This window comes from Ananas comosus, linkage group 13, assembly GCF_001540865.1.
Source record: "Ananas comosus cultivar F153 linkage group 13, ASM154086v1, whole genome shotgun sequence".
In the NCBI taxonomy this organism is placed as follows: domain Eukaryota; kingdom Viridiplantae; phylum Streptophyta; class Magnoliopsida; order Poales; family Bromeliaceae; genus Ananas; species Ananas comosus.
The window spans coordinates 5,330,871-5,355,476 of NC_033633.1; the positions used below are offsets into that span (position 1 = coordinate 5,330,871).

General features: G+C 36.7%; 1 protein-coding gene across 11 annotated transcripts; it reads right to left on the reverse strand.

Annotated features, from left to right (window-relative positions):
* On the reverse strand, positions 7,717-21,902 carry LOC109719240 (cytochrome c-type biogenesis ccda-like chloroplastic protein 2). 11 transcript variants are annotated; one of them, XM_020245794.1, is made up of 13 exons: positions 21,689-21,901; positions 20,450-20,661; positions 20,228-20,355; positions 20,041-20,123; positions 13,379-13,506; positions 13,209-13,294; positions 13,068-13,099; positions 12,308-12,469; positions 10,758-10,830; positions 10,546-10,646; positions 9,708-9,800; positions 9,510-9,556; positions 7,717-8,165 (listed from the first exon to the last, which is right to left on the reverse strand). In XM_020245794.1, the coding sequence occupies exons 2-13, from the start codon at positions 20,575-20,577 to the stop codon at positions 8,090-8,092; spliced, it is 1,137 nt and encodes a 378-aa protein (XP_020101383.1). In that variant the 5' UTR covers positions 20,578-20,661; positions 21,689-21,901; the 3' UTR covers positions 7,717-8,089. The 11 variants fall into 11 exon arrangements, 10 of the variants coding, with proteins under 10 accessions (XP_020101383.1, XP_020101382.1, XP_020101384.1 ...); XM_020245793.1 differs by having other exon boundaries at positions 21,352-21,901; XR_002218655.1 differs by having other exon boundaries at positions 9,708-9,793; positions 20,450-21,902.

Here is a 24,606-nt window from a genome sequence, read left to right on the forward strand (position 1 = left end):
AGACTTTAAGACAATTTCTCAAGCTAAATGACAAAAACTGCACGCTCCGCAACAGGGATTTACAAACAAAGGCGGGGGATAACCTTATTTATGACCTCCATACTTAGATCGAGATATTGGACATAGAATGCCAATCTTTAAAATGTTAGTGCAACGCCAAGGAGCAACGCTAGGAAAAATGGTGCAACCGACCTTCTAACAGTGCATCGCTAGGCTCGCTCCAGTGCAACCTCGCCATAACCAGTCAAAATTTTACTTTCTCTAGTTCATAATATAATCTGAAGTTAAAAGTGCAAATGCAAGGCGTCCCCTCCAAATGCAGGCGAAGCGTCGGCGGCGCAAGACGGTCAGCTGCGGGGCAGGACGGTTGACGATGTGCGAGATAACTGCTAAACGATTGAAGATAATAAGAGTCGGCATCCAAGGAAGCTCGGCAGCGGGGCAGGACGATCACCGACGGGGTCCGGAGTTCGAGAGGCTCGACATAACGGTTAAACGATTGTGTAAAGTTTTCTCATAAAAGATCACGCGTTCTTTTAACTAGATAATAAGTCCACAGTTAAACGCGAATAATAGTGCAAGATAGTGTTAATAACAGAACAATAGTTTACAAAAGAGTGCAACGAAGCTTGTAAGAGTGCAATACGGAATTAATAACAGTGTAATGAATTTAAAAACGAGTGCAACGAAGCTTGTAAGAGTACAATACGGTAGTAATACCAGTGTAATGGTTTGAAAAAGATTGATACTAAGCTTTTAACGTGGCGTTCGAAAGGTGCAACATAACGCCTGATTTTTTAAAGAAGATAATAGTCAGACATCTCTTTAAAATCATACTTCCTTGTACAACATTAAACGACAATTATAGTGCAACGCAAGGTGGGGTAAAAGAGCGAACGTAATAATAGTGCAATTGTTTGAAGGAAATTATGCAACGATTAGTCTAGCAGTGTAAATTTCGACTCTCAATTGGTGATAACATTATATTAAGAGTAAAAGAAGACTGTAAGTGATGCACTTTTTGATCAAAATAGTGCAAGATTCTTAAATAAAACATGTAACAAAAAAATAGTAGTGAAAATTTTTCTCAGTATTTAGTGATAACATCAACATAATTGTATAAATACGTCCCAAATTGATATTACACTATCATAAAAACAGTGCTACATTGTTTGAAAAATAGTATAACAAATTCGCAAGTAGCCCATTAGTCTGGGATCAAGTATTACATTTCTTTTGATGCAAATTACACGATTTTAAATGGTAGCAGACTGTTTGGATTCATTAATTGAAAGTCTGGTGGAGGAAAAAGGAAGGGTCATGATTAATTAATTGGAGATAGAGAGATGAGAATTATAGATGATAGTTGGATCATATAGATGCATTAATTGGAAGTTTGGTGGAGGGATGCGAAAGAGCTAAATGCTGGTGACGGGGAAGGAGAACTTACTACGCAAAAAAAAAAAAAAAAAAAAAAAAAAAAGGGGATTTATATAAGTTAGATGGCATGTCTTGCCTTTCCTCAATTATTTTCTGAAAAACCATATTATGGAAGATTTTGAAATACTCTTTCAAATGACAATTTCAACTAATAAATAGAATTGGTATTGCATATTGCATATGCTATTTAGTTGCCACAACATGAGTAAAATATGGTGGGTACAATTTGGAACGATATCTATCCATTTGTCCCATTAAATGCTCCTATATTTCTATATCTATATTTTATAAGGAGGCAAAGTATAGATTTTTAAATAACAGGAAAGGGAAGTGAAAAATCAGGTTTTGACATGGGGGTTTTATGTAATTTAGCCATAGATAAATTCAAGTGTAAACTATTGTCGCATTTTTCAATTTTGCAGATTCGGTCCGAATTTTCAACAAACTGACCAAAATACCTTTATTTCTTTTTCTCTCTTCTTTTTTTCTCATTTTTTTTTCTCTTCGAAGAAGCAGTGGAGGCGAAGGCGGCGCCTTTGCCCCGCGCACTCTCACCCTCGACTGCGCCCGCACCCCCCGCCCTCCTCGCCTCCGACCCTGCCGAGGCCACAACGCTACTTTCTTTTTTTTTCTCTCCGACCCCCTTCCACCGCCTCCGCGGCCCTTCGCAATGGTAACGAAGACGGCAACACGTTTTCTTCCTCTACCTTCGCCCTTCATCTCTACTGCAGCAGATTTTGCACCCACCAAACCCACTTCTGAGAACCCGCCGTCCACACTATCACCGCTGATGACAAAGAGGAAGCGTTTCTCGTCGCCAAAAAGGTCGCCAGTGAGGGAGGGGGCACGCGGCCCACCCGCCTACCCCAGAGGGCGGTGGCGAATGCGGCTGCAACGATGTAGGAGGCAAGGAGGGCGAGAAGTGCACAGGAGCATCTCTAGATTAGCACTTTTGTTTGTTTAAAACAAAAAAAAAAATAACTAAAGGCCAAAAACTAGAGATAATGAAAAATCAGAGAAGAAGGAAGCAAAAGATAAAGTAACACTGTTAAGATAAAATTGCACTGTTTTAAAAGAACGTTACACTATTATGGACGTAAGTTGCACTATTTGAGATGTACCTTTTAATATGAAAGTTACACTCTTTAAATGAAAATTGCATTCTTTGGGAGATATTTATACTGTTTCTCTTCTTATTGCACTCTTTGAGATGCAAATTGCGTACTTTAAGATAAAAGTTACACTCTTTAAACAAAAATTATATTCTTTGAGAGATATTTATACTATTTCTCCTCTTAAAGGGTACAATTTATATCTCAAAGAGTGCAACAAGAGGAGAAACAGTATAAATATTTCTCAAATATGCAACTTTCATTTAAAGAGTATAACTTTCATCTTAAAGGATACAGTTTATATTTCAAAAAGTACAACTTTCGTCCATAATAGTACAACGTTCTTTTAAAACAGTATAATTTAATCTTAACAGTGCAACTTTATCTTCTTCTTCCTTTTTCTCTGATTTTCTTCATTATTCTCTAGCTTTGGCCTTTTTTTTGTTTTAAACAAACAAAGGTGCTAATCCAGAGATGCTCCTGTGCGGTCCTCGTCCTCTTCGCCTCCGACACCGCCGAGGCCGTGCTTGCCGCCGCCCTCTGGGGTAGGCGGGTGGGCCGCGTGCCCTCTCCCTCGCTGGCGAGCTTTTTGTAGCCGAGAAGTGCTTCCTCTTTATCGTCGATGGCGGTGGTTGGGATGCAGGTTCCCAGAAGTGGATTTGGTGAGTGCAAAATCTGCTGCAGTAAGGTGGAGGGCGAAGCTGGAGGAAGAGCACGCGTTGCCATCCCTTTTACCATCGGGAAGGGCCGCGGAGGTGGTGGAGGGTCGGAGAAAAAAAAAAAAAAAGGTAGCGACGCGGCCTAGGCAGGGTTGGAGGCGAGGAGAGCGGGGGGTGCAGGTGCAGTCGAGGGCAAGGGTGCGCAGGGCAGAGGCAAGGCGGCCACCTCCACCTCCGTAGCCTCTTCGGATAAAAGGCCCCCTCCACCTCCGATGCCTCTTCAGATAAAAAAAAAAAAAAGAACGAGAGAAAAAAAACGGAGAGAGAAAAAGGAATAAGGATGTTTCAGTCAGTTTGCTGAAAATTCGGACCTAATCTACAAAATCGAAAAATGTGGCCCAATTTTGCAAAAGCTCAAAATTTTGGATTTTTTATGCAAATTGGCCTAATATTTTTGCAATTTTCTTCACCGTCGGCAAGTAGTCTCTTTCTTGATATTGTCCTATTTTTTAATTAGGGAAAACTTCAAATACCACCCCTGTAGTTTCGCACTTTTTCACTTTAATTAGTACCCTGCGGTTTAAAGTGTATCAATTAAGTACCCTGTGGTTTCTCACTTTCTCACTTTAGTACCATGTGGTGTAAAGTGCGTCAATTTAGTACCCTGTGGTTTCATTTTTCTCTTTTTGTCGGCTTCTCTGTTAATATTCCGTTAAATTATATACAAAAAAACTTCAGATAACCTACCTAGGTTTATTAAATATTTAATTTAGTACCCTTTAGTTTTAACTTTGTCACTGATTTTTGTTCCTCCATTAATATTTTGATAAATTATATACAAAAAACTTCAAATACCCTACCTAGGTTTATCGAATATTCACTTTGGTACCCTTTAATTTTAACTCTGTCACTGATTTAACGAAAAATTTTAGTGAAATGGAAAATAAAAAGAGAAAAATGAAATCACAAGGTACTAACTTGATATATACTTTAAACCACAAGGTACTAAAGTGAGAAAGTGCGAAACCACAGGGGCTAACTTCATACACTTTAAACCATAGAATACTAAAATGAAAAGTGTAAAACCACGGGAAGGGTATTTGAAGTTAACCTTTTTAATTATACCACCTTCGCTATCTACTATCATTTTTCTAAATAGGATTTGATTCATTACGTGCAATGTGGATTTTTAGTAATTGATTGATATTTAATATAGGGTATTTGAAGTTTACCTTTTTAATTATACCACCTTTGCTATCTACTATCATTTTTCTAAATAGGATTTGATTCATTACGTGCAATGTGGATTTTTAGTAATGGATTTTTAGTAATTGATTGATATTTAATAGAAACGAGAAGTAAAGGTAACTTTTATTTCAAGGTAAATTCTTATGCATCAACTATGTCTTAGTTACAATATTTTCGATCCTTGCCTTTCACTCTACTAAAATAAATTTTAATATTCATATATAGAGCAAGGCTGTTGTATTCTTAGGAGCCGTTTTTGGTGATAAAAATTTTTGAATCGACGATCAGTTTCGTTAGATTTGATTTAACATATTTGAAGTATCTAGAGAATATATTTTGTTATTTTTTGATATCAATTACCTAATGATCCAAAAGGTTCAAAATCAACGGCTTAAAATAAAATTCTAAAAAAAAAATAGTGATATAGCACTAAAATTTTGGATCAGAGATATTGAACTTACTATAGATAGTATAAAGAATCTTTTGTCAAAATTTCATCTGATTTAGATATTTCTATACCGTTAAACTTAGAAACGACATACACCAACCAATAAAAATTATTGATTTCAAACTCACTCAATCGTTAGGTAAATGATATCGAAAAATCATAAAAATTATTTTCTTGGTACTTCAAATATGCTAGATTAAGTCTAATGGTGCCAATTATTGATTCGAAAATTCTATCATCGAAAACGGTTTAGGAGCATGGAGGCCTCTGTGCTCCTAAGAGCACACGGCCCTACTCTTCATGAGCACGGCTGTTGTACTCTTAGGAGCACGGAAGCCTCTGTGCTCCAAAGCCTTTTTGGTGATGAAATTTTCGAATCGACGATCGGCTCCGTTAGACTTAATCTAACATATATGAAGTATCTATAGAAAAATTTTGTGATTTTCGATATCAATTATCTAGCGATCCAAAGGGCTCAAAATCAATGGCTGAAAATAAAAAATTCACAAAAAATAGTGATATAACACTAAAATTTATAATCAGAGATATTGATCTTACTGTAGATAGTACAAAAAATTTCTATCAAAATTTTATCTAATTTAAATACTTCTATATCGTTAAACTTGGAAGCAGCAGACACCAACCATTAATAATTGATTGATACTAAAAAATAAAGTTAAATTTAATACAGGAATATTTGTAGGTTATAGTTAATAATTGCTTCATATAGAGTAGTGGAATGAATTTGCTTATAGATTCTTTCTAAAATAAAAAAGGAAAAAGATAAAAGTACTGTTTTAAATAGCGGATGTTACGGCCGCTATAGTGGTTTTAATTAGGGATGCTACTGGGACGGATCTGGGGGGTAAATCCAGAGACGGAAGGGGCTTCCCACCTCCCACCCTCTTTTCTTGGTGGGCCGGGAAAGATTTGAGATGGATTGGATTTTGTTATATTTTTTACCCCTCACTTACCACTCCATTCGCGACATGTTAGGGTGGAGCAAGTTTTTGCCAATTTTTGACAAATTAGAACGAATCAAAAGAAAAAAAAGAATCCCCCCGCCTCCCATTCTATTTCTTAGCAAATCAGGGCGGATTCAAGGTAGATTATCTTTTTATTTTCTTTAGCACCCACTTACCGGCCCATTCAGAGCAAATCGAGCCAAGATCTCCACCAAGCCTGTTCCGTTTGCATCCCTAATTTTTGTTAAAAATAAAATATAGTGGAATGGGATCATAGCTATTGCAGGAAAAAAAAAAGAAGGTGGGGGGGGGGGGGTCCAATTTAGACCTCAATCCTCAATTTTCCAAAAATTTTGATAGGTTTTTTTAAATTCTAAAATTGCTAAAATCTTAAAAAATTGTCTTAATAGAAGAAATAAGTACTATCGGAGGAATTATTCAATCCTGTTTCTTACAGAGAAATAATAAAATAACAATTTTATTCATCTATGGAGAAAAGCAACATTATGACAATACAGGTTTATTTGTGTCCATTAAAGATCACTGCGGCTATGAAGGATCACAATAGTAATGAGAAACACTACTTGGAATATATGAATATAGAGAAATTGAAATGGTTAGTTTTTCCATAATAACTAATATCTTATTATTATTATCATCTTAAATACAAATGCAGCTATGAATATAACCATTTAAATAAATTATTATGAATCCCGCTATGGGTTCATAGCCGCAACTACATTTCCACAAAAACTGTGAAAAAGAAACTTTGAAAAACATATGTATCAGATACATCTGGCTCAGATGCATCCATAATTGCTAGAAATCACTAAACTTGCTTTTAGATTTGAACTAACTGATATCTAACGGTGACAAAGAGTAAGATGCATCACATAGATTTTTTTTTTCTTTTCTTTTCTCAAACTCACTACTTAATAGAGCTATAGTGGTAATAATAAGGATAGCTATATGTAACTCAGAAGTCACAAAATTGTCAAATTTTGCCGGGCTTTTTTATAGAGTAATCTTTTAAAATTTTATTATTTACAAAATAACCTTGTCAAAATTATATTTAAAAAATTAATCTCTTAACAAAGACGGTGAATGATTCACCGCTTTCATAAAGAGTCTAATTTCTCAAAAAAAATGGCGAATCATTCACTACCTTTCCTCTTTCTATAATCCAAACAATCACATAAATATTTCAACAAATCACATATAATCTTAACAACCTTAAATTTCTAATAATCTATTCATACAATCCTAACAATCAAAAAGATCCTAATAATCTATCCATACAATCGTAATAATCAAACATCACATATAATCTTAACAAATTGAAAATCCTAATAATATATCCATATAATCCTAACAATCAAAAAAATTTTACTAATCAATCCATACAATCCTAACAATCAAAAAAATTTTACTAATCAATCCATACAATTCTAACAATCAAACAAAAATTCTAATATTCCACACACAATCCTACCAATCTCGCTTTTTTTATTTCCCGTATAATCTACGTACAATTTTAACAATCTCATTTTTTTTTTCTCTTTCTCAAAAAATTATGAAGAAGGCGGTGAATCATTCACCGCCTTTAAAAAACCTTAGAGACTTTCAGAATGCAGTGAATGATTCACCACGTTTTGAAAGTTAATTTGCCAAATACAAATCTGATAGAATTATTTCACAAATTATAAAATTTTAGATGGTTATTTTGTAAAAAAGTCCAATTTTGCCATACACTTGATCGCAACACTGCCTTCGGAGTAACTCACTTACGACAAAAGAGGAAAGCATAACAATCACCTCAGCTGGCAAGATATATCCAATATTACTTCGTTCAATAGATAAAAAATTTATAGACAAGGCATGAGAGATCAAGATCAAGATCAAGCTTCCTATGTGCAAATTCAATTACAAAACATGTCTTAGCGACAAAAGTTAATTCTGCAAGTCTACACCATTCTCTACAATTTGAATAAGACATGCCTGGTTCAAGTATCACCATCACTATCAAAAGAAAAAAAAGGAAAAAACATGTCAGGATTGAATTCTGCTCTTTGGACTAAAACCTGACTACTCTTTCATTTTAAACAGCCAAGCAGCATAGTACAGGGACGGTAATTTCTTGCAATCATGATTTCTTACAATGGAATGGCTTATGTTCTCTCTTGTATGTTACAATCAGTCTCCTATCCACAAGAATAGCTACATTGCCATTGATGAGGCTGGAAATAGCCTATCCAACAGGGTATAAATTCCTCCACCCAGTAAGAGCGCCCCGCTGCAAAAGAAAAGCAGTGTGAACCCATGCTTTTTCAGCAACTAAACATTCATAGAAAAATTGATAGGTAGAGAAAAATAGGAAAAAGAACTATTAGCTAATAGGCTGCAAATTGCATCAAAGAACTCTGACGATTTTTCACTTCATCTGGATGGTAATACAGTAAATTTATATGCGGGTTAAAAAATTTCTTCGCCTGAGTGCAATCTGACAGGTTCCTAAGGTTAAAGCTATCAAAGGTCAAATAAACAATTAATGTAAATAACTAAGCTCTTTTAAAAGCACCAAGTCATTGGTGCTTGTAGGTTTTTAGCCCTTGGATTAAGAAATGTGCGGTTAGGATGATAGTAGTGCCCTAGGGTTGAGTAAGTGGTTAGTTGAATAATATGATCTAACAAATGGAAATAGCTAAAGGAGTAGATCTAACGGCAAAAAAGTTACAAGCACCCAAGTGCTTTGTGCTTCTAAAAGCACCATACCCGGACTCTTGATGTAAACTGTGTATATGAGCAACAGGGCCATGGTAACGCAATATTCTTCATTCCAAATACTGTAATTTTGGTTGCAGAGTACAATTATTTTGGCTAAATGAAAGGACCAAAATATGTCTAGAGTCATATTCAGTTAATCTTCTCAGCATTGCACTTCTAGAATAATCCATCATGTAGAATCTGCAATTTCAGTTCAATTAAACCAAAAGCTTTGTACAATCAAACGTCTTTAGAATATATCCAAGCAAAGATGTTAAAAGTATACAGCACAATTTTACTAGCGCCCAGAGATAAAATTTAGTGAAACATAATGATGGACATGCACGCCAAACTTCAGTTAAAGGTTCTACCATAAAGCAGAATATGGCAATAAATATTCTATCACAAGATAAAACAGCATGTGACTCAAAACTTGTACTACAAGAATTCATGATGTTGGAGTTTTGTCTTGCAAATGCGATCTCAAACTCATTACCTAATCAAAAAAGGGAAAAATACGCTCAATCTATGTTTTCTCTTCTCCTATGTTGACTATGCACCCTTAACAGAGCTTAATTTGTCTTTTCATGAAATTTTCGGTTTCAAATCTGGATTTAAATGCATTGTAGCCCCTAAACCCAAGATTAAGTTGATTTACTTTTTCGCTAGTCCGACTTTGGTTTTTGAATCCATAACTGAGAATTTGATGACGAGAGATTACAGTCATGCATATACTCCTGCTATATAACGTATATATCACGTCCGTCATTGTTAAGCTTTTAAAGCCCAAAAATGAAACCAAATAAACAGTCAATAAGTAAGACTGATATATAATGTTCGAAGCAAGATTATGTAATTGTTTGAATTTTATTACCTTATAGGGTTTATCCAAGCTGAAAATCTTCGAAAGGAAAGCAAGCTCTGCATAAGACAAGAACATCATAAATGATAACACAAGAATGTAAGCAACTTTTTCAATAGTATAATGTTAATTTAATATTAAGTTCACTATTTCCAATCCTTCCAATTAGGTTAAATTATAGTTGTTAAAAAGCTTTCTGGGGATCTAAACCTGCAATGCACCAGCAAAAGATGCTGCAACCAGAAGAGGCGCGACATATCCAGTTGTATATGTCAACAACAAGCTTCCTCCAACAACTGGATCCTGACAAAATATTTTCAATTAAAATAACATTTTTAACAAAGAGAATCCTGTCTAACGAAATGAAAGAAAATATAAAGCTGTAACTGTTTAATCTTGTTTCAAGAACCATAAGTATGTCAAAAAAAAAACATGTACATAAACAAATAGAAATCAAGAGGAATCATGGCATAGAATAGTAGCTCGTCAAAAATGAAAAATATAGTTACATGAGTAGTAAGCAAATTATGCTGCAACAACCTACTTACATAAAGCTTATCAATTACTCACAAACTGTAGATATTAGTACAGCCTTTTAGTTTTTGGTATAAGTTTATATTTTGTAATTTGCATGGGGCAGTTAGCAGTCAATGGTTTAAATTCATCTCCATTCTTAGGAGAGCCTATATTCAATTCTTCCTTAGCTTCATCCAATCTCTGTTATGAATTCATGAAGTTACTAGAATTAACAGATGATAGAGGTTAACAAAAAGAACAATATTAGAATAGACAGAAGACAAGGGCACATGAAAAACATAGATAATTACACATGCAGCAAAAATAAAATAACAACCATAGGCCAGAGAATAACATGACAAAGAACCTGAGTATATGATGTTCTTAGGATGAAATGATAGAAATAAAAGCATATTTCTGCTGTCTACTAATATTGTACTCCTTATTAATATTAAAGGAATTCCACCATAACAAAGATAAAGATTCAAAACATAGAAAAGATGACAATGATTTATCATTTATATTTTCATACCCTTGAAGTTGCCACATATCCGAGAAGAGTAGCAAGAACGGGTGTACTACAAGGCGATGCTGCTAATGCAAATGTAAGTCCAGCCAGATATGCTTGCACACCTGAGTCAAGTTCTCACAATAAAATAGTATAACATATATAAAGAAAAACTGCATTCATAAGGAAAGCTATGATATTGTATTGTCAGAAGAACTAGAGGAGAATTTCATTACTTGAAGGGAAGTTAGCTGCAGCTGCACGTGGGTCATAATTGTTGAAGAATGACGGGAGTTGTAATTCAATTATCTGAAGATTAAATCATCACGACCATTAGCTTCCTTTGTAATTTTTCATTTGTACCCCATATAGTCATCATATTTGGTCCGGTGTTCGCGGTAATGCTAACCATGCCAGTTATAAATTATTGTCTTGTACAGGTTATATCCAGTATGGCAAAATCTTGAACCTCTGTTAACCAGATTTTTTATTACCCAAATTTTCAGTTTCAATTATCGGTTCAAATCAGTTCGGGTTTCGGTTAGCTAGTTTTAAGTACAATCAGACTATTGTCATACTCCTAATCTAATTATGTAAATAAAATGTAATATCACAAAATATTCACATTAAAACTACAAAGCATCAACACTAACATTCTAATAAAATAAAAATATAAATCAAATCAAACTAACTAATATGTATGAGAAATTATAAAGGATTATTTTATTATTTTGGATGCGTGCTTGTATCCAAAATAACAAGATGTATATTCGATTCGGTTCGGTTTACCAGTTTTTTTTTCTTTTTTGGAAAGGCCAAAACCGTAACCATATCAGAAAATCGGTTTTTCAAAATCAGTGAACTGTATATTGGTTTTTCAGTTCAGTCAAACAATTTTTCGGTACAGTTTTTTGCCGGTAAAATTTGGTATTCAGTTTCGTAGGTAGAAATGGACACCTCTCTAATCATCCTAATTGATGTAGTCTCATACGCTGCTAGCTGTATTAAGGCAGCAGAATTACTGTGCCGATGCACGAAGAAATATAGTTAGCAAAAGGCGATAGAGAAGGTTCAAAGCGAAGTTGCTAGCTATTTTCATTTGAAGAACTGTGTAGGGAAGAGGCTGGGCTTTTGAAGTAAAACCTATGAAAAACAAGATATTGAATCAGTTAAGATATCAAGATGCAATCTCCCAAAGGGAAGTTTAAGACTGTATTACAGACTATATTCTCTGACTCAAAGAACATGACAGGCTCAGTCAAGACATTACTTACTAGCTTCTACTAATAGTTTAGTCTCAGTAGTCCGTAGCATTTGGGCTGCATTGCTACAGGCTTGAAACCACAATACCTGCTCGAAAGGCTGCTCAAGAGACATCTCTTTGGTAGAATTTTTCAAGTTTTCAAGCCTCAGAAGCAAAGTTGGACAGAAATCCACCGGATACAGAAAGTAGTTTATATCAAGTCCAATCAAGGTCATGTATCTAAACAAATTCTTGATCCCTAACAGGTGGTAAGCTAGTTTTTCCAATGCCTACTAGGGAAGAAAAGAAAGCTATAGTTAACAAAAGACTCTACTCCTATGCAGATATGTTGAGAAGAACATGCCCAAAACAAAAAAACATCTATATCAATTAATAATTTCATCAACAATTCATGTGCATTTCAAATAATAAAAGAAAAGAAAATATTTTTAAATAAAATAAATGTAAACGAAAAAAAAGTTAGAAAAGGAAAAGCTATTTCAAGAATACATGCTTATGATCACTTTACAGTCGGTCAATTACCTCTAAAAGATTTAAGCCCATAACAACAGCCAACCCCGAAGCAACCAAAGGAAGTCCTTGCCCTACTTGTCCATAGGCTTTCCCAGCAAATGAAGCAGCAATGCCTAGGATGGCTAATGTTGTCGCCAATCCTAATGAAAAGGCCAGTGAATTTCCTATAACCTAACAGACAGAAAAAATATTAACCAAGTATTATCCTCCTCATATATTGAATATTCTCTAAGGACACTATTTTTTCAATATTATTAATCAATCAGATGTGAGAATGCATACTGAACAACTGAGTGCATATAAAATACCCTTTGAACAAGGATTTTATGTTTAATTGTGCTATGGTCTTGTGTGAGTACCAAAAGTCATGATTCCAAGGAGGAGAAAATTTTGATAGATATGGCATCCTATAATCTATGATTCCTTCTCATGCATTTTAATACATACGCATAATGAAAAGCAGCCACATAGAAATTGTTGAGAAAACTAGAGTCAATACTCCTATTATGATACGAATCAGATAAAAGGTATTGGCTATATGTGTCCCATTTCAGTCACTACATAAAATGTTTGTCCACACAAATCAAATGTATAGCATTTATATAGACAATTAGTTGTCACATGGAGTTGCTTTATGTCAGATCTGAGTCCTGAAGGATTATGGAATTGCGAAATGTATATGCTGGTTATTATTTTTAATGTTCTTTTACGTAGATCATATTCCTCAGCAGAAGTCAGAGCTTCCTCCACTAGGTGATTTGAGTGATACCTCAGCTCGACTTTTTCCCGAACCAAAAGCTCCTGAAATATTTCCAAAATAAGTATGCAGCAGCCAATATATACATTTGTCAGCATAAATCTGCATTAGCTAAATCAATTACATGCATCAACTATAAAATCATCTCTCTACCTATATAGCCTAGAGTAAGGGGCAAAACACTCAATGTACAAGGGGATAGACTAGTAACAAGTCCTGCACCAAAAATAACTGCCACGCTGTAGAAGACAAGAAATAAAGCAAGAACTAAAGTTACATATCAAGATGTAAAGAAAAGCAAATATTGTAAAACAATATCAAACCTAGTAAAACTGAGAGCAGACAACTGATTCTGAACAGCTTCATTGGCTTGCTGTCCAGCCGAATATAGCAAACCCCCAAACCAATCTCCAAGGTTTAAATCAGCCAAAATGGGTATTGAGGCATCATCCTGGTTCAGAAGAGGAAAGATAAACTTTAACTCTGGAATAAATTGCTATTGTCTTAGAACATAGTTTGGCAGATTTACAAGTTCTCATGCAAAGGAGAGAAGTGTTTTGTTTTCTTATATTATAACATAGTTTGGCAGATTTACAAGTTCTCATCCAAAGGACAACCGAATGGCCAAAGGCCAATCCTACATCATTCTATCCTCCAAAAATACAAAAGAACTATCCCAACAACCAAACAAAAGACCTTGAATACCCACAGAAAGAACACTTACACCTATACTCTCATCTACGTACAACTTATATGCCTCTATATTATTACATTGACCCAAGGTCCCAGAAACAGCTTCAAGCCCCCCTATGCGTGAGCTTTGGAGTTTGGATTTGACATAAGCTGAGAGTAACAATTTCTTTAAGCGTCTCTTTGTAAGGAGGATTATTACTATCTTTTATTTCTTCCCATTACTTCAGTACGGATTTGGCAACTTCCTGCTCATGTTTTTACTTTTGTAGGAAGGTTCTTCTATTTCTCTCAAGCCATATTATTCAGCAAACAATTCCATAACCAGGTCCCCTGCCTTTCTTGTAGTACACCAGATTTTTAATATATAAACAAGTGTAAATAAAAATAGTGTGAGATACTATTTTTATTGGACTTAGAGAAGTAAAACATAATTCAGAAATAATTTGTGGTGAAATTGGAATAAAAAAGGAGATTTGAAAATTTTTTATAAGGAACAGGACTTATATTTCAGTTGAAAAATTCACAGTGATGAAAAATTATGAAACTTTGGAAAGTTGATTATTCTATTTTTCTGAAATCAGATTTAAAGTTTTCTGTTATTTGGATACCCAAGCAGTGAAAAACGAAGCCTAACAGCAATCTATTAAAATTTTTGTCGGCGGGACCTTCGGTAAGAAAAAATAGTACAAAATTGAAAACTTAAGATAAATTACTGCTAACTAACTATCATTGAGCTTGTACGTCAAATTTGGGCTCAAACGGACATTTAGAAGGCTTCAATTTGACGTGTTATATTAGAACTGGGCTAAACTATAAGTTGCAATTGCCCGAGGGTTTCTCAACATATTGTTACAATGTAATAGTTGACAAAGGGGCTCCTTCTCTATTCTTCTTCTCCTTCTCCTTCTCCTTCGTATGTTCTAGAAAAAGAAAGGAAGAGAGGAAGAGGGATTGTAGGAGATTCGAGAAGGCGATCGACAAGCGCGCATGATTTTCTGTCACATTAGATTAGAGGTTGGTACTAAAATATTATATATTTGGATTCGGATTTTCGAGGTATAAATTTTATGATGGGATTTTGATAGTACTTGCTAGGAGAGGGGATTTTGATGGGTTTTTAGTGAAATTGAGGTTACTAATCGGATTTATGCATGATTTAGGAGCCGGATTTTCGTGAAATTTGCCGTGGGATTTTACGAGCAAATTGTGGTTGTTGTGGCTTCCGTACGAACAGGAGACGCAACAGAGCACCTCATGGTGCATCGTCCATTTCTCACCTAGAATTAGCGCTTGAGGTGGGTTCTATGTTGCCGAAAACAACATATTACCCTTTATGTGCATATTATATTATTGTTGTGTACTTGGATGGTTGGAATAGTGATTGATAGTAGGAGGGTTATGATCATGCATGCTTGGGCAATTATGATATCCTTTATCATTTCCTTATTCTCTTAATCATACATTTAGTTGCATGCTTGTTTTTGGGTAATCTGACTCTTGAGGGCATTATTATGATAGCAGTCATAGCATGTGGGTAGTTCTTGATATATATCAAAGCCTGATGTTAGCATGTAGATATTTGATAACGCATAAGAGAGAGCTTATGCCTATTTAATTGCATGTGGGATTATATGATTGCTTGGTTGTGTTGATGATAGTACTAGGAGGATATATGTATGTATTTATGGGCTTTATATGATGGTATTTGACAGTATGGGTTTTATGTAAATCTTGGATGCTTCATGATCAAGGGACCTATAGGATTTATTTATTGCTTAGTCTATATGGGTTTCATTTACTATGCACGTTAGAATGCGAGTCTTGGACTATTGGGAACATGTGGTTATGTAGGGATAACTTATATTGTGTAAGGTACCGTCATTAGGTGAGATATGTATACTTACTAGGATTCCCTCTAACGATAGAACCCAGACAACTTATTAATTTTAGAAGGGAAGAGCACCTAAGTAGAGTTACTTCCGAGTCTGGGGTAGCTTAGCTAAAGTATTAATTCTTGAACCCAAAAGGAAAAAGATTGCATCTAAAACTGTACATGTTGTTTTCATTCGATATTCCCTATATAGCAATACCTATAGATTCCGAGTGACTAACTTTGATTGAATCTACAGATGCAACCTTCTTTGAAAACATCTTTCCTTTCAAAACCCGTACCTCTAGATCAATCCCTAATTATCAGCCTACCATTGATCAGGCGTCTATATCTGATCACATACATGTGTCCAATTTATCATATAGTTTAGATCCTGTAGAACCTAATCTACCAGCCTAATTAAGGAGAAGCAAGAGAACTCGTGTTGAGAATAACTTTGGTGAAAATTTCTTTACTTTCTTAGTTGTAAGTACTCCAGAAGCTTCTTTTTCGAAGAAGACTATAAACAGTGAAATCGAGTCAATTATTAGTAATAACACTTGGATTTTACGGATTTACCTCCTGAAAAAAAAAAATTCATAGAATGTAAGTGGATCTTTAGAAAGAAGCTCAAGACTGATAGATCAGTAGAGAACTACAAGGCGAGGCTTGTTGCTCAAGATTTTGGGCAAAAAATTGATATTGATTATTTCGACGCTTCTGCTCCTGTTGCTCATATTGCTACTATGCATGGCCTTCTTGCATTAACATCCATTCATACATTCTTGATTCATCATATGGATGTCAAGAGCGCTTTTGATTTTGAAAAAAATCTATATGACCAAAGGTTTTTCTGTGTCAGGTCAAGAAAATAAGGTGTGAATTAGCTCATTCTTTATATGGACTAAAACAAGCACCTAAGAGTGTAAGAGAAATTCAATAGTGTTATTGCATCATATGGATTTCCGACGAATGATTTTGACAACTGTCTCTATTTCAAGAGATAATCGTTTTATTCTTCTTTACCTCTATGTTGATGATATCCTAATCCTTGCTCATGATCTTGATCTGATTAACTAAGTCCTTATCGAACCATTTTGATATAAAGGATCTTGGTGAAGTAGATGTGATTTTAGGAATGAAGATTATTAGATCATCTGTATATGTTCTGTTGATCCAATCTCATTATACCCAAATAGTTCTTGATAAATTTGGATATTCTGATTGCTCTCCTATTTTCACTTCTTTTGATTCTAGTATTCAGCTTGTAAAGAATACTGGTAATCCTGTGAATCAGGAGAGATATGCCCAGATCATTGATTCTCTGATGTACCTAACCAATAAAACTAGACCTGGTATTGCTTATGCCATATTGAGATTGAGTTGATATACTAGTAACCCTAGAATGACTCATTGGATTGCTCTGGAAAGAATATTTCATTATCTTAAAGGTATTCTCTCTTACGCTCTCAGATTTGTTAGCTATCTTGCTGTAATTGAGGGATACAGCGATGCCAACTGGATTTCTGATTCTTTGGATATTAAACCCACTTCTGGTTTATCCGTTTATGTCTTTACTCTTGGTGGTAGTGCACTAAGTGCAGTTTCTTCCCAATTCACCAAACAGACCATCATAGCTAGAAGCACCATAGAGACCGAGTTGGTTGTTCTTGACACTAGTCTTGAGGCTGAGTGGCTCAAGAATCTATTGTTATCGATTCCTTTGATTTTCTTTTCTATTCCAACTAGTCGATGTGACTCTCAATCTGCAATAGTTTTTTGTAAAAAGAAATTAGTAAACTCTAAGGCTAGCAAACATACTAAGTTAAGACAAAAAGTCTGTTAGATGGTTATCTTCTCATAATATTTTTTTTTTAGTTTTATCATATCTGAGCAGAACCTCATAGATTCCTTGACGAAAGGTTTGAATAGGACGAAAGCCCCGGAGTCATCGAGGGGGATGGGACTTTGCCCATAAAGGGCCTTCCCGTAGTGGGAATCCAATCTTTGTGATAGGAGACCACTTGAAGAAGGTTCAATGTGATAAAACAAGTTATATTCGCCAAGGAGCACTTTCTATAGTTTATATAGAAAATCTTTAGCTCCAATCCCATTCCTATGGTGAATAGTGCTTTGTGTAGTGGTTGAGTTAGAACTTTTAGCTCTTAAATGGGATCCAAGACGATAATTTTCACAAGAAATGACTCTACCCACATCCCTGGAGGAGGCCATCTATATGAAAGCATCCATATATGATCGCAGCTATGCGATGTAAGCTATTTATCCATAGAAACTCTTATGAAAAATCAAAAAACTCTACATGGCGATTAATACACAAACTCGCAACGAAAAATTTTGTATTGTGTATGTGGTAGCTGAAGTCAGGGCGAAAGGAACGTAGTTCAAGACCTGATTCACTCCAATTCCTTCTGATAAAAGCTGCTTACACTAAGTGGGGTTGTCTTTTAAAGACATCTCGTCTATTGCATAGTATAAACACCCAATAAATTTTTTTTTTAATTTGGATTTTAATTCTTGTTTGAAAATTTTGAGTCTTGCGGGGAATTGTTCTAGGAAAACTCAAAATGTTGAGTTATGAGTTTATTTTTATTTGTATTTAATATTTATTTAATATTTATTTAATATTTATCATTTATTATTATTCATTATTATTTATTATTTTATTTATTTGTTTGTTTATTTTCTTTCTTTGTACGAAAGAAAACCTAACCGGCTTTTTGTCATTCCATTTCTTTAGGCCACTTGAGGGAACGCGGGTCGAACGTTTTCTAACATTCAGCTCCCTCATCCTGTAACGACCCAGCCCACTAGCAACAATAACTCGTTGGGCCCAACCACCGGTCCAAAATACTTAAGCCCAATTATTATTACTAGTATCTAAGTCTCTTATATACCCAATCACATCCCCATTCCTATCCGATGTGGGATTATTGGGGTGTGACAGACTCCCCCCGTTAAGGCCCTGACGACCTCATCAGTCCAATCACACACACAGCTCAAGATCACCAGGCGATGTGAGACTCGTCTCGCTAGCCTTGTCATCCAGACCCTGACATAGCCAGTCACCTTGTCATACAGACTCCGGCATAGCCTATCACATTGTCTTTCAGACCCTAGCTCAGCCGAGACTCGCCACACATTTTCGGCTGGTGATTGATTCTGATACCAAATGTAACGACCCACCCCACTAGCAATAATAACTCGTTGGGCCCAAACACCGGCCCAAAATGCTTAAACTCAGTTATTATTATTAATGTCTAAGTCTCTTATATACCCAATCTCCCTCCGTTAAGGCCCTGACGTCGTCGTCAGTTCAATCACACACACAGTCCAAGATCACCAAGCGATATGAGACTCGTCTCGCTAGCGTTGTCATCCAGACCCTAGCATAACCGGTCATCTTGTCATTCAGAGTCCGGTATAGCCTATCACCTTGTCTTTCAGACCCTGGCTCAGCCGAGACTCGCCACACATTTCCGGCTGGTGAACTGGCTCTGATACCAAATATAACGACCCAGCCCACTAGCAACAATAACTCGTTGGGCCCAACCACCGGCCCAAAATGCTTAAGCCCAGTTATTATTACTAGTGTCTAAGTCTCTTATATACCCAATCACATTCCCATTCCTATCCGATGTGGGATTATTGGGGTGTGACACATCCCCATATATCTCCTCTTGTTCATACGAAGAGGAATGAAAGATATAGAAAGAAAAGAGATTTTCCTTTTCTCTCCATTCTCCACTGTTTTTCATATTCTCTTTATTTACTGGGTGTTGAAAAAAATTCCGTCAAACTCTGCCACGATCATGCTCGCTGGAGGAGAAATTCCGGTCATACTTTGGAGTAGTATTCTTGGTTAATCCGCACGAAGGATGGGATTACCCCTTAAGGCAATGCTACGCATGCTTCCGGATCAATCAAATATTCGGCTTTCTTTATCTACAATTTTTGAATTTTAGCGCTCATCTGTAAGTTTGATTTAATCTTTTTTCACTAATTAGATAATTTAATCACAATCGAATTTTCAGTACAATTTTTCTAACAGTTGTGATGTAGGAAATGAACTGGTACACTGGTTAAGGTTAATAACTAATCCCTCTAAGTCAATATTTCCCTTCAGGAGAGGGGTCGCATGCGTGACGCACGTGGTCCTCTCTGTATCGCCTTTAATTTGAGTTTACTCGGACATGCAGCGGACATGTGTTGTTCACACATCCTCTGCACATCCTGCATCAGACAAAGACGTGACTCCTTTTGGGGCTGTGTCCAAGTATCATAGGTTCCCACAGCCAAATTCTGTGGTCAGACGGTGACCCTCCAAAGATCAACGAAAAAAGAAAGAGCGTTAAACACAAGAAAATGATTTCTAATTGGCAATTAAAGAACAGTAAAAAGTACCAAGAAGCGTAGGGCATAAGCACTCACAAACAAATGTCCCATGGGCAAAGCGTTTCCTGCATCAGCAGCAACCAAGCTCCCCACTGGAAACAAACCAATTTCGAAAGAATCATATCACCAAACACCTTGAACGCATAAACCTCCTCCAACTAGTTAACGCTTCCAAAAGACTAAGTACTAATAATACCAAAACCACCTTTGAAAAATCTCAAAATATTGCACAATTCAAAGAATCCCAACAACCTGCCACTGCTGTAGTAAGCACAGAAAGCGGGATCTTCTGCTTCGCAACAGTCAATTTGCGCTCCACTCTCCCTGATGAGTAGGATTTTTGAGAAATTGATGTAACAATAACATAAATTACATTGAACAAGCAGTATCGAATGAGTGAGAGAGATGTGGTGTGAACCTACCGGGCAATTTTGTGGGGCATGCGGATTTGGATTGAGGGGGAAGGAGAGGCCTCCTCCAGCAGGAACAGATGCAGCGAGTGCTGCTGCTGCTGCTGCTCATTGCCGAAGTCGTCGTGGGATACATAAATTCTAGGGTTTCTCAGAAGCGCCGACGCAAAGGAAAGAGCGGATTAGAAGTACCAGGAAGTGTGGAAGAGCACGAAGGTTCCTGCAACAACAGCGAGAGAAGATCGGATGGATACGAATTCTTTTCATAAATAATCCTCCATATTTTTATAATTTTAAAAATAATCCTAACAAAATTTTATTTTGTAAAAGTATGCCACAAGGTACGCGTACACCAAATCAGAGTTTAAGATAGTGAACCATTCACCACATTCATTTATAGGATTATCCTCCATTAGGATTATCCTCCATTTGAAATTAGCATAAATACTACGAAAGTAAATGAATCACCGCCCACATATGCAGCATAGTTAGTTAATTCGGATTCGGCAAAAATTCGGTACGGATATAATTCGGATAGAATTCGTCTATTAATTTTTAAATTCGTTGAAAAATACGGTTAAAAAACGGATTCGCCAATTATTCGGATACGTGATTTATACGGATATTATACGTTCACTAATTAAAAATTCGGGATCAAAAATTCGGCTATTAAATTAAATTTTTTTTTTTCTCAAGTTTTATGCAATTAGTATAAATACTCATAATTCTTAAGAATATAAGAATAAAGAGCTACAAAATTAAGTTAATTAAGTAAAAAATTAGCAAACTGTATTATGTTCCAAAATAAATATATAATTAAGCAAATAGCAAACTCAAATCTGTATCTCCATATTGCTATTTCTCCAAATTTATCGGAAATTCCCAGTATTGCCAATTAACACCCATGTACCTTTGTTAAGTTTGCTAGATCTCCCTTGGTTTTTAATCAATGCATATGCTTGTGACTTTCAAACCTGCTGAGCATATCAAACCTTTTGAGGACTTAATTCTTAAAACCTTATTTGCTGATTATTCTTGTATGCTGGGCATATTCATGTATACTGTAGAGATTAAAGATAAAAAGGAAGTAATGAATCTTAACAAATGCATGTTTACAATGATGCTACATGTTGTAGTCATGGTCTTGTTACTGATCAAAACCATACAGTTAGTAATTAAGAGAAGATGAAATAAAGGAAAGAAAGAGAGAGAGAAACTAAAGCATAAAAATTCTTGTAAAGAACAACCCGATTACTGATCCATCGTTTGGAGAGCGGAAGCGGAAGCGGAAGCGGAAGAGGAAGAGGAAGAGGCGACGAGGAGGGTTCTGATTTCTGAAGAATGAAGAACCCGATCTTCGATGTGGCCACGCGGGGGCTTCCGATGGCTCGAAGGGAAGAGGAGGAAGGGAAGGGATGGGGCTGGGGTCGGCGGCAGGGGTGAAGGGTTAGGGCAAAACCCTTTTTCGGCTCTTCTTTCTCTTCTTTTTTTTTTTTTCTGTTTTGGGCCACCCATGAGGCCCGCGACCCGTCCGCGAGCCCGCTATCTGCAAGCCCACGGGGCCGATTTTTTCGGGCGACAAATTCGCGAATCGAGAATTATTCGCGAACAAGTACTTTTGACAAAAAAAACGCGATTTTTTTCGAATTTTTGGGAATAATACGTATACGGCTGTTAAATTCGTTTCTTCAAAAATTCGCGAATTAACTAACTATGATATGTAGTGAATCATTTATCGCCATATAAGCAGTAAATAATCCACCGCCTTACATGTCAATTCTGTGTAACGACCTGACCCACCAAATGTAACAACCCGACCTTGCAACAATAACTCGTTTGGCCCATACCACCAGCCCAAAATGCTTAAGCCCAGTTATTATGTCTACCCCAATCAAACTTATATACTCCCACATCTAGCCATAACTACCAGATGTGGGACTATTAGGGTGTCACACTCTGAGTCTATTTTTGTAAATATTAGTTTCATAGCTCTACTTTTAGAATAAACCTTTTGGATGAGGTTAGTAGGCTAAAATCTCCATTTTTAGGGGAAAAAAGTCACCAGGAGCGCCAGACACCAACACTTTTGTTGGAAACCGGGGCTGCTCATCTAAGTTTTTTTTTTTGCCAATTTGCATAAAAATCCATAAGTTTTGAGCTTTTGAAAAACTGTGCCACATTTTTCAATTTTGCAGATTCGATCCGAATTTTCAGCAAACTGACCAAAATACCCTTATACCTTTTTCTCTCTTTTTTTTTCCCTCGTTCTTTTTTTTTTCCTTCTCTTCGAAAAAGGCGGCGGAGGCGGAGGCGGAGGCAGAAACAATCTGCCTCGCCTATGTCCCTCACGCCCTCGCTCTCGCCTGCGCACCCCCCACTTCCTACCTTCTGACCCTTTCGAGGCCACGCCGCGACCCTCTTTTTTTTTTCTTTCCAACCCTCCTCCACCGCCTCCACAGTCTTCCGCAATGATAGCGAGGATGGTACCACGTCCTCTTCTTCCATCTTCGATCTTCATCTTCATTGCAGTAGATTTTCTACTTGTTAAACAAACCTGTCGTCCCCACTGTCGCCACCGGCGACGAAAAGGAAGTACTTCTCGAGGCTGAGAAGCACGCTGATGAGGAAGGAGGAGAAAAATAGTTACACTCCAACGAGGGCGGTGGCTGCGATAAAGGGCAAAGGAAAGGTCGTGATCAAAAAAAGATTGTAGAGAAAAAAAAAAGAATAATAAAAAATAAAAATAAAAAATATATTTTTCCAACAGAAATGATTAAAAATTATAGAAGAAGGAAGAAGAAGATGAAATTATATTGTTAAAATAAAGTTACACTATTTTAAAAAAAATTTGCACTGTTTTAAATAAAAGTTGCACTCTTTAAGACAAAAATTACACTCTTTGAGATGAGAGTTACACTCTTTAGGCGAAAACTGCACTCTTTGGGTAAAATTTACACCATTTTTCTTTCTCTTCTTCTTCATCCTCCTTCCCTATCCTCATTTGCCCACCACCGGAGAAGAAGTGCTCGTATCAAGGCGCGACGACGTCGAGAGGCATGCCCTCGTTCTCCACCGCCCTCGCCATGGAAGGCAGCGGAGGATGGTGACGAAGGCTACGGAGCCAGAGAAGCCGACGGGGATGTCGCGGGTGGGCTCACTCACCTCCTTCGCCATCGTCGACGCGGTGTCGTACCCGATGTAGCTCAGGTACTCCATGGCCGCCCCATTGAACATGCTGCCGATGCCATACAGCATGAACCCGCCCGCATCCTTTACCTGCCGTACAGGATGAACGCAATGTGTATCGTCATCAACACCATGTTCAGAACCGACTCTCTCGAAAAAAGAAAAAAAAAAGAGCCACCTTTGAACCAAAGTAACAGAGCGCAGCCACAGATCTCTTTAATATACAAAACTAAAAGGATTTTGACAAAAAACAAAAGAAACTCATTGTTAGATAATTTGTCAGAGAAATGGAGAAAAATAATGTGAAATTCGAATTACCCATATGCCCAATCAGAGGGAGCTAATAGGATCATAGAAAAAGGGGCCACCTTTGAACCAGAGAACCAGAGCAGGGTGTCAGGAATTAGAAATTTTCTCCGAGATTTTCCTTTGTAATCACCCAAACTCCAAAGCGGATATCTGTCAGAGGTTTTGCCTGGATCTTCTAGAAGCATCTCTGTAGACCTTGAGACTGATGGCGCGGGAAACGAGGAGTCTCTTAGAGTTTCTATGTTTCTAGAAGGCTTATTTATTAGGACTCTTGGCAACTCGTAGTCTTCCCTTTTGGCTTGTATCTTTATGCCACTTGGCATCTTTCCATTTGCTTTATAGGCGGCAAGTGGCCTTTAAATAGTTGTGGCCTCCACCCCCCTCAACTTAGAATCCTCATTTGTAATCTCTACTTCAAAGAAATAGAATAGCTTTATTCATCTCTCTCTTGTTCTTAGTCTAAAGCGAGCAAGTCCTAACTTAGCAAGCATAGAGGTAGGCTTGCCCATCTTCGAGCAGGAAGGCGGGCGTCACACGGGCTTTGCGAATAGAACCGCTAAGTCCGTGACAGTTGGTATCAGAGTCGGTTCGAGCAAGGAGCCATGTCGTCATCCGATGCGGGAGTTGTCGACGTTGGGGGTGACCTTCCAAAGCAGCCCTCCAAATGGAG